This window comes from Chiloscyllium plagiosum, chromosome 23 (genome assembly GCF_004010195.1).
Source record: "Chiloscyllium plagiosum isolate BGI_BamShark_2017 chromosome 23, ASM401019v2, whole genome shotgun sequence".
Taxonomy (NCBI): Eukaryota; Metazoa; Chordata; class Chondrichthyes; order Orectolobiformes; family Hemiscylliidae; genus Chiloscyllium; species Chiloscyllium plagiosum.
Window position 1 is genome coordinate 12,056,444 of NC_057732.1, and position 17,928 is coordinate 12,074,371.

At 39.6% G+C, this 17,928-nt stretch overlaps 1 protein-coding gene across 4 annotated transcripts in view; it reads left to right on the top strand.

Annotated features, from left to right (window-relative positions):
• eps8a (epidermal growth factor receptor pathway substrate 8a) overlaps nt 1–17,928 on the top strand; it is a 171,379-nt gene that overhangs the window by 80,523 nt on the left and 72,928 nt on the right. For all 4 annotated transcript variants that reach the window (XM_043713537.1, XM_043713536.1, XM_043713534.1 and 1 more), the window contains exon 2: nt 11,339–11,412. In XM_043713537.1, coding sequence (XP_043569472.1) covers nt 11,373–11,412 — 40 coding nt within the window. In that variant the 5' untranslated portion in view covers nt 11,339–11,372. The remainder of the gene's footprint in view (nt 1–11,338; nt 11,413–17,928) is intronic.

A 17,928-nucleotide genomic window follows, 5' to 3' on the forward strand; every position in this document is an offset into this window, starting at 1 on the left:
ATGTCAATTCTCCACCTTGGATGCTGCCTGACCTGCCGTGCTTTTCCAGCACCATACTTTTTTGACTCTGATCTGCAGATCTCACTTGCTCCTGTTTAATATGCTCAAAAGCTAGTGGGGAAAGAATGAATATAATTTAAGAGCATTAAAGAAAAACTAGCATGAAATCTTATTGTTATTTTAAGGCACAGAACAACCTTGAGAATTGGAAAACAAAGCACTTAGAATATGTTTGCACTACTTACATTAGATCTCGTACATTTTTACTTCGCAGATTACCACCTGGTACAGAGCTTTGTCATTTATAGGTGATTATTTTCACGTACCTTCTGTTTTGTTTTGCATCAGAAAGCCAGTTAAGTGTGTGAGACATGCAAGCCAATAGTATTGACTAACAATCAGCACTTTGTTGCTCTGTGGTCATTAGAATCTAATCCCTTTAGATTAAGTGCTTTGAAATGGCAAGAGCATGGTTTTTGTTTTCCTTGCACAGCGGGCATGCAAATTACATTGAAGTAACATCTATTTTTAAAGCTGTCATAAAGAGAAAATAATCTATGACAATGTGGCACAGAAGTATGAAATGTGGAATAAATTTCAGTTTGTGTCAGCAATAATTTCACTTCATCTGCTATGCAGGTACAATAAGTTTTTTTTGTCCAGTTCAGAAAGACATTATTGCTACTCTTTCACATTACAGTTTTGAAGTGAGCCAAAAATGAACAGATATGTCTCGAGCTACCACTGGGAAAGATTTGAATCCTACTCTTCTCCAGTGAAGTGTGTTAGCCATGTTTTCAAGTTAGTGTCTATATCAATCAAAAATGGCGTTAAGCCATTTTGCTTTGTGTTTTCCTTCAAATCTGAGAACAGTAAAGAACCAAATAACCCAGTTTAGTTTGGAGTTCATGCCCGCCTATGTGCTTTGATTAGTCTTGCCCAGTTACTGAAAATGTTTGGTGACCTACAGAGTCCTACAGAGTAGCTGGAGTGGATTGAAATTTTTAAAGGAAGTCAATTCTGATGTATTCCCCCTTGGTTTAGAGCTAAGCAGCAATGTTTACATGAAAGATGATTTGCAGTTTGAAACACCCATATTATGTGTAAACATAAGTATGGCAGCGACATAGCTGATGTTATTAGAAATCCTCCATGCTGCTAAAGCATGGAAGATTTAAAATTTGTGTATTACTATTGGCATCTTTTGTAAATCTCCCTGGGAATGGCAACTTTGTTTCTTAAAACAAACTAAACCATTTACTTGTAAAGTAAATAACCTACCTCTGTCATCTCCTCTATACCTTCCTCCTAACACCTTAAAACTATGACCCTTCATGGCCATCAATCCTGCCCTGGGGAAAAGTCTCTGGCTATCAATTTTATCTCTGCCTCTCATTAAGTTGTACATCTTGAACAGGTCACCTTTCTTCCTCCTTCTCTCCACAGAGAAATGTCAGAGCTTAGTCATCTTCTGTTCATAAGACAAGCCCACCTGTCCAGGCAGCATCCTGCTAAACTTTCTTTGCCACCTTTCCAAAGCCTCCACATCTTTCCTATTATAGGGTGACCAGAACTGGACACAGTATTCCAAGTGTGGTCTCACCAGGGTTTTGTAGAGCTGCAGCAAAACCTTGCAGTTCTTAAAGTCAATCCCATGTTAATGAAAGCCAAAACATCATATGCTTTCTTGACAACCCTATCTACTTGGGTGGATTGATGCACTTGAGCACCAAGATCTCGTTGTTCTTCCAAACTGCCAAGAATCCTGTCCTAAATCCTATATTCAGCATTCAAGTTCGCCCTTCCAAAATGAATCCCTTCGCATTTATCCAGGTTGAACTCCATCTGCCATTTCTCAGCCCATCTTGTCAATGTCACGCTGCAGCCTGCAACAGCCCTCGATACTATCAACAGCACCTCCAACCTTTGTGTCATCTGCAAATTTACTAATCCACCCCTCAACCTCCTCATCCAATACATTTCTAAAAATTAAAAGAGCAGAGGCCCAAGATCAAAGTACTGTGGGACACCACTCACCACTGACCTACAGTTAGAATACTTTCCATCTGCAACCACACTCCGCCTTCTGTCAGCCAACCAATTCTGAATCCAGAGAGCCAAATCTCTCTGTATCCCATACCTCCTGATTTTATGAATGAGCCTACCACGGGGAACCTTATCAAATGCCTTGCTGAACTCTATGTATACTACATTCACTGCTCGACCTTCACCAACCTGTCTTGTCACCTCAAAGAACTCAATCAGATTTGAGAGGCATGACCCTCCCCTCAAAGCCATGCTGACTGCTTTTAATCACGCTATGCTTTTCCAAATAGTCATAAGTCCTATCCCTCAGAATTCTCTCCAAAACCTTGCTGACCACAGATGTAAGACTGACTGGTCTGTAATTGCCTGGGATTTCCTATTCCTCTTTTCTAGAAGGGTAACAACAATCTCCTTCCCCCAATCCTTGGGTATGGCTCCCATGGAGAGTGAGGAAGCAAAGATCTTCGCCAGCGGCTTAGCAACCTCCTTTCTCACTGCCCAGAGCAAACTAGGATAAATCTGGTCTGGACCTATCAATCTTAATATTTGCCAAACTTTCCAGCACATCAGCTTCCTCAATCTCAGTCTGCTCAAGCTTTTTTCCCGGGTCCTCGAAGTTCTCATTCACAACAAGGTCCCTTACCTTAGTGAAAATCAAAGCAAAAAACTCATTTAGGGCTTCCTCTATCTGCTCAGACTCCTTATGCTATCCCTGACTGGCCCTACCTTCTCCGTGATCATTCTCTTATTCTTCATATATGAGTAAAATGCCTTTGGGTTCTCCCTAATCCTTTTTGCCAAGCATTTTTCATGCCCCCTCTGCAGTCTATTCTGAGCTCCTTTCTGGTAAGCCTGTAATCCTCTAAAGCTGTGCGAGATCCTTGCTTCCTCCACCTTACATAAGTTGCCTTCTTCCTTTTTACAAAAGGTTCCTCTCTTCTAGTCATTCAAGGCTCCTTAATCTTACACTATCTTGCCTGTCTCAGGGAACAAATTAATGCATCACTTGCAACAACTGCTCCTTAATATTGGGGGGGAAAAAATGAATGCGTCTGAACATTGTTGAAGCCCCATTTTTTAGGATTCGAGAGTCTTCGCTTGCCAACATAACATGCGTTATAAAAACAGAAAACACTGAAGGGGAGATTCTGTGGCCACAAATGGGAATCCAGGAAGGTGTGTTGCCTCCCGGGTCAGGGTCAGTGATGTCTCTGAGCAGCTGCAGAACGTTCTGAAGGGGGAAGGCGAACAGCCAGAAGTCATTGTGCACATTGGCACAAATGACATGGATAGAAATAGGGATGAGGTCCTGTGGAGCGGTTATAGAAAGCTAGGATAAATATTTAAAAACCAGGACCCTGTTGGTGGTAATCTCTGGATTACTTCCAATGCAAGGTGCTAGTGAGGGTAAGAACAGGAGTATATAGCAGATGAATGTGTGGCTAAAGAATTGGTACAGAGACAAGGGATTCAGATTTTTAGATCATTGGGATCTTTGCTGGGGCAGGGGTGACCTGTTCAAGAGGTTCAGGCTACATCTGAACTGAGGAGGACCAATATCTTGGTGGCCCGGTTTGCTCATGCTACAAGGGAGGGTTTAAACTGGATTGGTAGGGGGTTGGAATCCTCAACACCAGGGAGGCAAATGTGAGCCTGAAAGGCGATACAGTAATCAAATAGTAAGGAGACAGGTCAGGCTGGAACATGGCAGATCACAGAATGCCTGTTGGATTGAATTTCATCTGTTTCAATGCAAAAGGGCTGAGAGATAAAGCCGATGAAGTTGGGGCATCGATAGATACGTGGGACTGGGAGATTACGGAAACATGGCTAAGGGAGGGACAGGGATGGCAGGTTAATGTGCCAGGGTGCAGGCGCTTTATGCAGGACAGAGGTGGTGGAAGAGAGGCAGAGTTGAAATGTTGATTGAAGTGATTATCTCTGCAGTAATTAGAGTTCCAATAACTGAAGAATCATTCAATGACGCATTGTAGATGGAGCCAAGAAATAAGTGGGATTATTGGCGTTGTACGACAGGCCCCCAATAGTCAATGGGAATTAAAGGAACAAATATGCACAGAGATTGGGGAGACTTGCAGGAGCAATAAGGTTGTCATAGTAGGGAATTTTAATTTTCCAAGCATAAACTAGGACTGCCAGAATGTCAAGAGCTTCGATGGGGTATAATTTTTAAAGTGTGTTCAGGAAAGTTTCCTTCAGTATATAGAGGGTCCTATTCAAAAGGGCAAAACTTGACTGACTCTTGGGGAAATATGGCAGGACAGATGACAGTGGGGGAGCACTTTGGGACCAGTGACCATAGTTTTATTAATTTTAAAATAGTTATGGAGAGGGGCAAAACTGGTCTACAGATTGAAGTTCTAAATTGGGGCAAGGTGAATTTTGATGGAATTAGACAGGAGTGTGCAAAGGTTGATTGGAGTAGTTTGTTTGCAGGTAAAAGGACCCCTGGCAAGTGGGAGGCCTTTTGAAAAGTGACATAGCTGGAGTTCAAGGTCTGTATGTCCGTGAGAATGAAAGGCAAGGTTGATAAGAATAGGGAGCCCTGGATGCCGAGAGATGTTGAGGCTTTGACTTAGAGGAGGTTTGGCTTGGGTGCAGGCAGTTGGAATCAAGGTAATCCTTTGGAGATATATAGGTATTTTGGTGAAGAAGAAAATCAGAAGGGTGAAAAGGGGGTACGAGGTGGCCTTTGCTGAGAAAATTAAGGTGAATCCAAAGAGATTCTTCAAGTACCTTTTAAAAGAATAACTGGAGAGAACAGGACCCTGCAAAGACTTAGGTGGACATGTATAAGTAGAGCCACAGGAGATGGGAGAGGTCCTCAATGAATATTTGTCCTCTGTATTTACCGTGAAGTATTACAGTAGAGATGGTGGATGTATTAAATGTATGAAGGTGGATAAATCTCCTGGTCCTGACAACATATGTCCAAGAACCCCGCAAGAAGTGAGAGAAGAACTTGCAGGACCCCTGGCTAATATTTTTGTATCGCAGTCAGCCACAGTTGAGGTCCTGGAAGACTGGAGGGTAGCAAATGTGGTGCCCTTATTCTAGAAGGGCTGCAAAAAAAAAAAATGGGACCTATAGCGCAATAAGCCTGACCTCTATGGTAGATAAGTTACTGGAGAAGATTTTGAGAGAGAAGTTATGCAGGGGAAGCACAGTTGTTCGAAGGATATGGACGGAGAGTATTTAGTTCGGTTAATTGAATGCTGGATAACATCAGCCAAGCATCGGGACCTTGCAATCTTGTCGGATAATCCAATATTCAGATAATCGAATGCCGGATGATTGAGGTTCCTCTGTACGTCCATTTGGAAGTATGGTTTGATTTGGAATAGTCAGCATAGCTTTGTGTGTGGGAGATCGTGCCTCTCAAATTTGTAAGAGTTCTTTGAAGTAGTGACCAGGAAGGTTGACGAGGGCAGGGTGGTCTATGGATTTCAGTAAAGGTCGTTGCTCTGGAACGTTAGATTGCATGACATCCAAGATGAGCTGGCAAATTTGGTACTTAAATGGCTTGATGGTAGGAAGTAGAGGATAATATATAAATGCTTGTCAGACCGGAGGCCTGTGACCAGCGGAGTGCCACAATGATTGGTGCTGGGTCCACTGCTTTTCTTCGTTTTTACATATATAAATGATGTGAATATATGCTGTATAGTTAGTAAGTTTGCAGATGACACCAAAATGAACAGTGAAGAAGGTTACCTCAGTACAACGGGATCTTGATCAGATGGGTCAGTGGGCTGAGGAGTGCCACATCGCGTTTAACTTAGATAAATGTGAGGTGGTGCATTTTGGGAAAGCAAATCTTAACAGGAGTTGTACAATTAATGGTAAGGTCCTAGGGAGTGTTGGTGAACAAAGAGACCTTGGAGTGTAGGTTCATAGCTTTGGTAGTAGAAAGTGGAGTCACAGGTGGATAGGATAGTGAAGGTGTTTGGTATGCTTTCTTTAAGTGGTCGGTGTTGAGTATAGGAGTTGGGAGGTCATGTTGCCACTGTACAGGACATTGGTTAGGTCACTTGGAATATTGTGGGCAATTCTGGTCTCTTTCCTATTGGAAGGATTTGTGAAACTTGGAAGGGTTCAGGATGTTGCCAGAGGTGGAGGATTTCAACTCTCGGGAGAGTTTGAATAGGCTGGGGCTGTTTTCCTTGGAGCATCGGAGGCTGAGGAGTGACATCATAGAGGTTTATAAAATCGTGAGGAGCATGGATGGGATAAATAGACAAGATTTTTTTCCCTGGGGTAGGGGAGTCCAGAACTAGAGGGCGTAGATTTAGGGTGAGAGGGAAAAGACATAAATGGGATGTAAGGGACAGCGTTTTCACAGAGGGTCGTGTGTGTATGGAATGAGCTGTCATAAGAAGTGGTGGAGTCTGGTACAATTACCATGTTTAAAAGGCATCTGGATGGTAAATGCTAGCAAATGGGACTAAATTAGGTTAGGATATCTGGTTGGCATGGATAAGCTGGACTAAAAAGATGTTTCCATGCTGTACATCTGACTCTATGACCTTGAAAGTGGGCTGAGAAATTACAAAAGTTGTTTATAATGGTGTGAGGTCTTGCATTTTGGAAAGCCCAATCAAGGTAGAAGTTTCATGGCGAATGGTAGGGCCTTAAGGAGTGTAGTAGAACAGAGGGACCTTGGGGTTCAGATGCACAGTTCTCTGGAAGTGGAATTATAGGTCGACAGCAGTGAAGAAGGCTTTTGACACACTGGCCTTTGTCATTCAGGGCATTGAGAACGGAAGTTGCAGTTCAGGCGTTGGTGAGGTTGCACTTGGAGTTTTGTGTTCAGTTTTGGTCATTTTGCTATAGGAAGGATGTTGTCAAACTGGAAAGAGTGCAGAAGGATGTAGCCAGGTCTTCATGGTCTGAGTTACAGGGAGAGGTTGGACAAGCTAAGAGTTTTTTCTTTTAGAGCTTAGGAGACTGAAGGGGAATCTTAAAAATGGATAAGATCATAAGAGACCTGGATAAGATAAATACTCATTGTTTTTCCCAGGGTTGGAGAACAGAGGACCAGAGGGCTAAGATTAGAGGTTTAAAATTAGAGTGGAAAGAAGAAAAGGGAACCTGAGGGGCATAATGGGTGGTACGCACAAGAACTAAGCTGCTGGTGGAAGTGGTTGAGGTGGGTACATGAACAACATTTAAAGGAATTTGGACAAATACATGGATATGAATGGTTTAGAAGGTTTAGTGTTGATGGCCATTTTGGTCAGCATGGACCAGTTTGGGCAAAGGGCCTGTCTCCATGCTGTAGGACTCTGATTCTCTAAATTGAATATCTGGCAGTATCTATGGGGAAGGATGCAGCCTCTACTGGAGTTCTCAAGGTAATGTCCGAAAGTCAGAAATGAAGATATTCATTGTTAATCTCACGATATTCAGTATCATTATTCTTCGTATATAAAAGCAGTGCATTTCCAAATGCAGCAAGATCTGGGCAGTATTCTGTTTTGATTGATATGAAAACATTTACATGAGTGTTAGGCAATGACCACCTCCAAAAAGAGTCTAATCATCACCCCTTGATTTTCAATGGCATTACTATCACTGAGTTCCCCAACACCAGCACTGGGGCTACCATTAGCATGGAAGTGAACTGGGCTAGCCATATACATACTGTAGTTACAGGAGGTAGTTAGATTAGGAATCTTACTGCATGTAGCTTACAGCCTGACTTCCCAAACCCCACCATCTTTAGTGATGGAATACACTCCATTTTGCCTGCAGGAGTGCAATTCCAAAAACACGCAAAATGCTTGGCACCATCCATGCCAAAGCAGCCCTCTGGGCTTGCACTATGTCCATAAACATTCTCCTATAAGGCCTTTACTATCCTGACTTAACAATATCATAGAATCCGTACAGTGTGGAAAGAGGCCACTTGGCCTATCGGGTCTGCACTGACTCTACAAAAAGCCTCCTACCTTTTGCCCATAACCCTGCTTTTACCATAGCTAATCCACCTAACCTGCACAAATTTAAACAGTGGGAGGAAACATGAGCACCTGGAAGAAACCCACACAGACATGGGGAAAGCATGCAAACTCCACATTGTCGCTTAAGACCAGGTCCCTGACACAGAGGCAGTGGTGTTAGCCACTGAACCAACATACTGCCTTGATGCTTTTTTTTACTTTGTGTAGCTGGGTCAAAATTCTGGAACTTCTTGCCTCGTAGCAATGTGGTCTACCTATATCAAATGGACTGCAGCAGTTCAAGAAGATAGCTCAGCTCACCACCACCTTAAGGGCAACTGAGGAAAAGCAATAAATGCCAGCCCATCCAGCAATGCCCACATCTCATGACCAAATAATAAATGAACAATTAACATTTGAAGTTCAATTTAATTATTTTCTTTTGATCAGAACTAGTGAAACAACTTGGGGAAAATACCTCCAGTCATCAGATTTGTCTTAGTAATTGGACTTGGGTCCACACAAGAGTGCAAACACTTGATTTTTGTCATGAAAATTCTTCCATTGCACTAAATAAATCACTAAAGCAGGTTATTTGAGTGGACTAGGTGGCTGCTTTGCAGAACACTTAAGTTCTGTCTGCAAAAATGACTCCAATCTTCTAGCTGACCCTATTTTCTAAGTTTTCGATATTAGTATATATTCTTGACCCATCCCTTCACCTTTTTCCTTTGACCATAACAAAACTTAAATTTTATGTAGTGTTTAACATAATGCAGCATCCTAAGGCACTTGAGATGAGCATTATTAAACAAAGTATGACAATGAATCACATAAAGATACTTAATCAACTGAGCAAAAGCTGGATCAAAATAGTAGGTTTAAGTCTTGAAAAGAGGAAACTGAGGCATGGAGGATATTGCTAATCTTGGTGCCGAGAAAAAAGATCGTGCAACTATCAATAGATGAGTAATTGAAATTGGGGAAGAGACATTTGGATGCAATTACTCATAACTATGTCTCTACAAAACAAAGTTTTGAATTTATGGACCTTCCAAAACAAATAATAATGCTCAAAGACTTGATTTTACAGTGACTGTTTTCTGGGCCTATTTGAAATAAATTGAACTTTTATTTTTAATGTCTAACACAAATGGAAATAATCTGTGGTATTTGGGAACCTCTGACATAATGGTAATGTAACTGGACTAGTAATTTAGAGGCCCAGGCTAATACTTTGGCGACATCCCAAATCCCAGCATGCAGCTGGTGAAATTTAGATAAATGTTGGAATCAAAAATGAGATATCAGTAATGTGTCTTATCATATGTCTGTCATATATCTTCCTCTGATGGTTTGGGTTAGGGTATGTGATGTCTTTTGCTCGACAGCATTGTGTTATACTTCATGCAAAAAGATTAATGCTCACAAAAAAGTTAAATAATTGGAACAGTAAATCAACATGGTGTAGTGTTGACTTTGGTTGAAGTGATTTTCTTGTACATTATGAAATGCTTACATTTTAAAGTTGAAGTGTGTTAAGATAGATTGCAAGTTGAAACATCCAAATGGTAATCTATCATCCTCTTCATATGAAGGGGCAAGGAAATCCAGTACGTTACTATCATCAATTATCATAAAAATGCATCTATTCCACTATTGTTCTTTGGGAAGGAACTCTGCCATCTTTTCCTGGTCTGGACTACCTGTAATCTTAAATATGTAGTCATGTACTTGACTGTTAACTGCCCTCTTAAGTGGACTAGTAAGTCACTTAATTCAAGGAAAATTAATGATTGGCAGCAAACATCTGCATCCCATCAAAGAACACACAATAGTGTGAAATATGTTTCTTCTCCACGGTTTTGAATTGTTGTATGGAAATGTTAATACTAAAGTTCCAGTAAGGTACTTGGATCTCCAATCTCGCAAATAGTATCCAAGTTTTCACCTCTTAGATTTGGGTCTGTTATCTTGTGGCAGCCTTCAGTTTCTAGCTTTTAAGGTAATCATAACTTTTAAATTTTCAGCATGTTTGTGGTTTTTATACTTTCCTAACCAATTTGTTGCATTTTGTCTCTTTGAGCTGCTGTTAAACCTGTTGCTTTAGTTGCTTTGATTTTCAATTTAAAATATTTTGCTGTCCTGTGAGTTTGAGCTGAGTTATAATATATATATTCTTACAAATTTTAGTCTGTAGAAAGGTTTGAGATTCATGTTGATCTCGATGCCCTTCTACATGGGAATAGTAATTGAAGAAATCCTAAAGTAACAATATTTAATCGAATATACTATATTGGAAACTATTGGTAGAAGTGCCAGCTTTTCTCAGTTGAGCCACAGTTTTCAGTTTGTGCGTTGTTTTGAGTCCACTTCCAAGAGCAGGATAATGTATTCTCACCATGTTTGTTCGTGATCATTCATTGTTCAGATTTTTCCAAAACTCTTTCCTTTGAGGCAGTGGTCTAACAAGGCAGTAATCCAATGCATCATACGTGATCTGGTGTTTGTTAGCTCCACAAAAGATTGTAGATGACAAATTGTAGAGGAATAAAATCAAGCTGGAAAAGTCAGCAGGTTTGCCAGCATCTGTAGAGCGAATAACAAGTAGTGTTTTAAGTCCAGTGACTTTGTCAGAACAATTCTGATGAAGGATACTTGGACTCAATATTAACTCCATTTTTGTCCTTACAGATGTAGCACTTTGTTTTTGTTTCAGATTTTGAGTACCCACAGTTCTGTTTATTTTTATTTCTAAATCATTTAGGAAGGTAAGTAGATTTCCTCTTTTAGGTATGGGCCTGTCCATCATAGGATTGTAGTCTGTTGTTCTTTCCATATAACTGCCCCATTTTCTCTTACCCTAAGGTTTTTAATGTTAGCTTCAATGTCGCAGGTTATCTTGTACAACATAATTTAAGTATGAAATTGGACAAGATATCATAATTCTAGTGGCTTTAGATCATAAGTACATCTTGAAGGTTTTCCTAAAATACACTGAACAATTTGAAAGATAAATTTCATGTTCGAAGACCGGACCAAATCATGAAAAGCAAAATAATCTGATTGCTGGAAGTACTCGATCAGGTGGCATTTGTGCAGAAAAAAACAAAGTTAACATTTCAGATCTGTGACCTTTCATTTAATGTCTTATTAAACATGTTAAAAACATTTTGGTTATATTAAAATATAACAAAATGCTGCTATTTTTGGTTTCTTAAGTGTCTTAGAATGAAAACATGAAGTTTAATTTGCTCTGCATAGTTAAACTTTAAAGGAGATGAAAAGAGGATTTAGTCAAATGTTAACACTGAATCTTATTTTTATAGTGGTTATGCATCTCAATCAGTGATCCAACAAGCAATGGATATTACTTCAAAGACAAGTGGAAAAGCCTTGTATGGTGAGTTAATAGTTAATAATTGTTTTGCAAATGCTGCTTTTAAGAGTCAGGTTTTACAGCATGGAAAGAGACCCTTCGTTCCATTTATGTCTCTGGTCATGACACATCTATTTTAATCCTGTTTTCCAGCCCTTAGCCTGAAGCTTTGAACAACATGGCATTTCAAGTGTTCATCTAAAGAGTTCTTGCATATCTTGAGGGTTCCTGTCTGTACCATCCTTTTTATGCAGCATTCCAGATACCCACAATGCTCTGGATGAAAACCTTATTGCTTAATTTCCCCCTCAAATTCCTGCTTCTTACCTTTAAAACTGCCCCGGATATTAACATCTCTACTAAAGTACCCTCAAAACTTTGTAGCCTGAACCACAAACAGATCACCTATCAGTCTGCTCCACTTAATGAAAAGTAACCCCAGCTTGCCTAGTTTCTTTGCGTAGCTGAATTGCTCCAGTCCAGGAAACATGCTGATTAATCTATTCTACATCCTCCCTCCCCCTCAATTACAATCATGTCCTTCCTATAGTGTGGCAATCACAACTGACACACTACTCTAGTGATGGCCTAACTAATGTTGTATACAGCTCTTCGTGCCGCAAATCAATGCCTTAAATAATAGAGGCAATTTTCTATTGCTACCTTCAAGGATCTGTGGACATGCATACCAGAGTCCCTCTGGTTCTCTGTACTTCGTTCTTACCCTCAATGTTATAGGAAATTGAAAAGTCGATTTTCTTCGTGAGTTTTAACAAGATTTGTAACTCAGGTTGATAAGTCTGTAAGTTAGCTTGCTGAGCTTGAAGGTTTCTTTTCAGACGTTTTGTCACCATACTAGGTATCATCATCAGTGTGTCTCTGGAGCAGTGGTAGTATGTCCCGCCTCTCTCTTTATAGGTCTCGGTTTCTTAAGATGGGTGATGTCATTTCCGGATTTTTCTTTTTTTCAAGGGAAGGTAGATTTAGGACCTGATCCATGTGTTTATTGATGGGGTTCTGGTTAGAATGTCATGTCTCTAAGGATTCTCGTGCGTGTAAGTGCTTCGCCTGTCCTAAGATGTGTGTGGTGTCCCTGTCAAAGTGTGTCCTCCTTGTATGGATGGAAACTACCTAGAGTGGGTCTTGTATTTTGGTGGCCAGTTGGTGTTCATGTATCCTGGTGGCAAGTTTCCTGCTACTTTGTCTGGTGTAGTTTATTTTTATAGTGCTTGCATGGTATCTTGTAAATAGTTTTGCTGGTGGTATTTAATGCATCCTTTAGGTTCATAAGATGCTGTTTGTGTGTGTTGGTAGGTTTGTGGGCTACCATGATGCCAAGGGGTCTGAGTAGTCTGGAAGTCATTTCTGACATGCCTTTGGTGTAAGGTAATGTGGCTATAGTTTTTGGTTGTGTTGCGTCTGCTTGTTTGGGTTTGTTTCTGAAGAATCGACTGATTGTGTTTATTGAACAGAATCTCATCCTTTCTAACAGGGTTCTCTCTCTCAATTTACGATTGATCATTATTCCTGATCTTGCCTCTTTTTCTATTGCTGGATTCAAATAGAAAAGGCTTTCTGGGCTTTTTATTGTATTTTAACAAAATAATGGACCAAATTTTGCTTTTGCTGAACATCCTCCAGGATTTGATGGTAGCTGTTAGGAAAATAGCATCTGGATGAATAGGGAAAACGACTATATCGCCTTAACCAATCATTAAAGGATTGAGAACTGAATGGTGGAAGAACCAAGAAGGAAGTGTAAATTAGAATGCGTGCACTTATTGACAGATTAGGAATGTGCAAACAAAGTAATGTTGGATTTTGTGATGAAAAATACAAATAACAAGTTGTATGAAGTTTGGGTGAAGATTTGTAGCTCGGGTGCTCGTTGTTGTGGTTCTGTTCGCCGAGCTGGAAATTTTTGTTGCAAACGTTTCATCCCCTGTCTAGAAACTGACAACTGGAAGCGGCAGGGACAGGCCACTATAAATGCCGGAGGAAACACCACAGAAGCGCTTCACAGGAGGCTCCCAAGCACTGAGGATATCACCTAGACAGGGGACGAAACGTTTGCAACAAAAATTTCCAGCTCGGCGAACAGAACCACAACATTTGTATGAAGGTAAACTTTTCATGCTTTGCATAGATGTTCAATTCTGAAGGAGTGAAAATTGACAGTCGTTGCTGACCGTGTGTTTATCTGTTAAGGGGAGATTCTAACTAGGGTATAGTTTGAACAATGTGGTATCTCCCTTTTAAAATGGAGAAACAGATTTTTGTTTTGAGGGTATTGATCTACGGAATTCTCTGCTTTAGCAGCGGAAGCTAAGTCATTGAATATTTTTAAAGACTGAGTGAGATTGTTAATTGACAAAGGCATCAGTACAGGGGTAGATGGGAAATTATCACTTCAAATGGTGACGCAGCCCATGCGGCTGAATAACCTACCACTTCTCATACGTCGTAGTTCACAATTTTCAGTACCAGAAACATGGAATAACATTAATTGAATTTAAATTGCTGCACCTGTGAGATTACCAATACTACTTCATCTCCCGTAAATTTGCATTTCTTAATCTGTGAACACTTCCAGTCATAACTAGTGGCATCAGGATATTGTAAATCATGTGACTATATAACTGGCTTTACTTTTATGACACATTGCTAAAATTGACTCTAATGGTTTCATGCTCAGATTGCAGTTCTGTTGTTTCCAGCTTGGTTTAGTTTAGCAAGTTTTAAAACTGTGCTCATACATTTTTGCATACATGTTACTTTTACTCCCTCTGTTTTCTTTCTCTCCTTTTAACCAGGTTGTGTTTTTAAATAGTAAATGTTATTGTGTAGGTTAAAACCCCTAAAGTAAACTCTGCTCAATGTTCCAGTACCCATTCTTAAAAGTGTGGTCAAGACTGCTGTGACTGGTGTCTTATTAAGCTTATCATGAGATGAGAGTCGCAACATACCCATGCTGACTGGATATCCTAAATTTAATGTAGTTCCATTTGCCAGCATTTGGCCCATTTCCCTCTCAAACACTACTTATTCATATACCCATCCAGATGTCTTTTTAAATGTTGTAATTTGTACCAGGGTGTGCAACAAGGATCGGTGCTGGATCCACTGCTTTTGATCATTTATATAAATGATTTGGATGTGAACATATGTAGGTTAGCAAGCTTGCACATGGCACTATGTTGCATAAATTACAGGAATTGCGAGAGACGTCATCCATTTTGTTTTTTACATCTGATAGACTTTCAATACAACTAATATGGGGTTGTTGATTGCTCACAGCAATTTAAACCTCGTCAATTAATCTGTAATCATTCCTGGTTGTGACAGGAGAAACCTCTAGAGAGCTTTGGGTATTGTAAGTTCAAAGTCACTTCTTCCTCTCAGACATGCTGCATTTAAACACTTGGATGTCTTAAGTTGCTCATGTACAGACTTAAAGATATTCAAGGAGAACCAAGAGTTGCAAGTAAATTTCTTAACAGCAAACATGTGTCAATTTGTGTTGGAAGATTGTTGTTTTGAAGCAGTCACCTTTGCAGCATTAGGAGTTTCACAGTCAGTTCTGTTTGAGTGTAGTCCCTGACATACATGCCATCCCTGTTGAGTGCTTGATACTGACCGTTTTCTGTTTTTGATTATAAAGATGTCACTGGATAGATATTTTGGGCTATTCAAGCAGTTTTTGCTGGCAGTTCTTGTCAGTCTATTTTACATCCTTTCATTCCATAGCCTAGAACTCCTGTCACTTCTTGCCAGCTTTCTGAACTGGACATGGGATTATTTTCTTTTGGGCTTAAACATAACCCAATTTAATAGTGAATTGAAGTTGCCTATTCTCATTCTGTTTTTAATGTAGAAATCTGCACCCATCCTGTTTAGCTCAATGTCTTAGAAATACCTGACTTATTCCAGCACTTTGGATTTTGGTTTAGTTCCCAGATTCATGGTTGTCAGTCCATACTTCTAAATCACAGTGCACACGCCAAATGGAATCATCCTGAATTTATGTTGGTTGCTTTGAGAACCAGTTATAGGGGACAAACTGCATTTGCTTGAGCATATAGTAAGAAAGGGTGAGAATTGCAAGTCTAATCTCATCTAAAGCCTTAAAACCCAAGATGTACATTGGAGGAATTCAGAACTTTATGCAGCAAGGAAAATACGTTAGTGAGAACAATGTAGAAGTCTGAAAGTACATTATTTAGTCGAATCAAGTATGATTCAATAAATGTCATGCCGTTTTTACATTCAGTAATATTTTCTACATTATTTCTGGAAATTTGTCCTAATGAGGTGAAATTTTAATAATTTTTAATAAATAAAACATATTTAAATATGCATGAACTATTTATTTTATTAGACTGGTTATTCAAGTAAAACATTAACTCAGCTTTGCTTTTGTGAATATTCAGTGAGATATGCCAATTCTATTTTTGGGAAATTAGTAATTTATCGAACAAGAGTAATTAATTGTTTTCTGTACTCGTGCTGATTAACTGGGATCTTTGCAATTTTTTTGAGTGCTGGGGAGTTCTAGTGAACACAACTGAACTTCGTCTGAAGTTTGATTTTAACCTGTGAGAAATCAACTCTGACAGAAGCTGCGAAGGACCCTTGGATAATGGGTGTGGTGCTGCAATTAATGAAATCATTTCAGATTCAGGAAGGAATAAATCAGTCAGGATTTCCATTCTTGGTGCTCTAGAAACTTCTAGTTTTGCACGCACACTTATAAGTTACAACAGTAAGTCATTCGCAATAAACATACTTGCAAGGACAAACTTGCTGTAATATCCCCAATATCCCTAAAATGATGTCCCTTGTGTTTGAAAATATGGTAACATTTTTAAGGCTTATTGGTAAATAATGGTGAAATGCATGTGGAATTGAGTCAACCCTGAAGAAGCAGGGTGCAAAACACTAAAGCGATGGGGGAGAAAACTGAAACAAATCCAACAATTCAAATGAAGTGCAAAATATTGTCGTTAAATTCCTCAGTACCAACTGTTGCTTTTTTTTAAACTAATAACATAAGAATTGGTAATTTAATGAGGTACGTTTCTACTAAATATTTACATTGTGAGAAATTTTTTAGTAAAACACAATGTTACCCAACTTTTGAGAGGCAACACCCTTGACTGATGTAGGAAACAGAAAATTATTTTGGAAATTTCCAAGCTCTGGTATAAGATTTGTTGAGAAAAATAGTTTGAGATGGAACAATTCTGTAAGTTTGTGGGTAAGCTTCAGTAAATGATCTAAGTTTTTACTGGAATGTTTTGAGACTAGATTTTGCTGTTGTATTGCTGCAAGTTCCATTAATAATATTCATCATAAACCCCAAATTAGCTTCACCTCTGTCGTCTACAGATGTGCTTCAAATCTATCTTGGGCTGCATCTGCAGCTAGCCAGCTCTCAGAGCATTGTTGGAACCAGGATACACAAGTCTTTTATATTTAGTCTATTACTTGTCATTTCACAGTGAGGCAGAGGATGTTTTGCAGTGATGGATGGGGTTGAGGAAAGATAGACTTTTAATAAACCTAAAGTCTCACATTTAACATTTGAACAGTGAACTTGTACTAAATGGATCATTTGAATTTCGTCTGCAAATTCTCAAGATAGAATTCTACAGGTTCTCAATTTTTACAGGTACATAACTAGTGTTGATGAAGGTACATTGATTCAATTTCTACCACTTTCCCATTTGAGAATTTTGGGGAAGGAGTCCTGAGAGATGGTAGCACTGCAAAGCTTGGGGATAGGGTTTGGGGGTGGGGGGGAAGTGGTGTTTGGTGTACAATTTTAAGTATCTCCATAATTTGGGGTCCAGCCAACCTGAAAGGACAGTTGAGTTGCAAAAACAGTGACAGGGATTAGAGGAGCGAATGTGGATTGACACCTCTCAGCTCTTCATGGACCTTCAGTCCGGGTTACGCCATATTTGTAATAAAGACCCCCTGCAACCCTCACATCTGAAAAATCTCAGCACCCATTTAAATTCTTGCTGTCAGTTAAAAGATGTAAAAATTGTTGTGTTGCATTAACATAAGGACAACATGCTACTAAAGGCCAGTGCTCCACATGGGAGGAAAACGTCTTTTAAGGTTATTGATGGAATTTCATGTTTTTCAGTTGCAAGTGTTATTGCTATTTCTGGTAATTGAGATTTTGCTCCAGAGAGAGAAATAATTCCTCTTTGCATAAAATTAAGAGGGCGACTGCATAATTATCTTGTCGAAGCTCTTCACTGCTTTACTGCAATGAATTGTGGTTGCTAGGCAAGATTAGTCATAGATTCTTAGTTACACAGCACAGAAACAGACCCTTTGGTCCAACATGTCAGCTCCAACCAGGTATCTTAAACTGATCAAATCCCATTTACCAGCATTTGGCCCATATCCCCCTCAATCCTTCCTATTCGTATAACCATCCAGATGCTGTAATTGTAAATGTAATTGTAGCAGCTTCCTCACTTCTGGCAGCTCATTCCAACACGCACCACCATCTGCATGAAAATC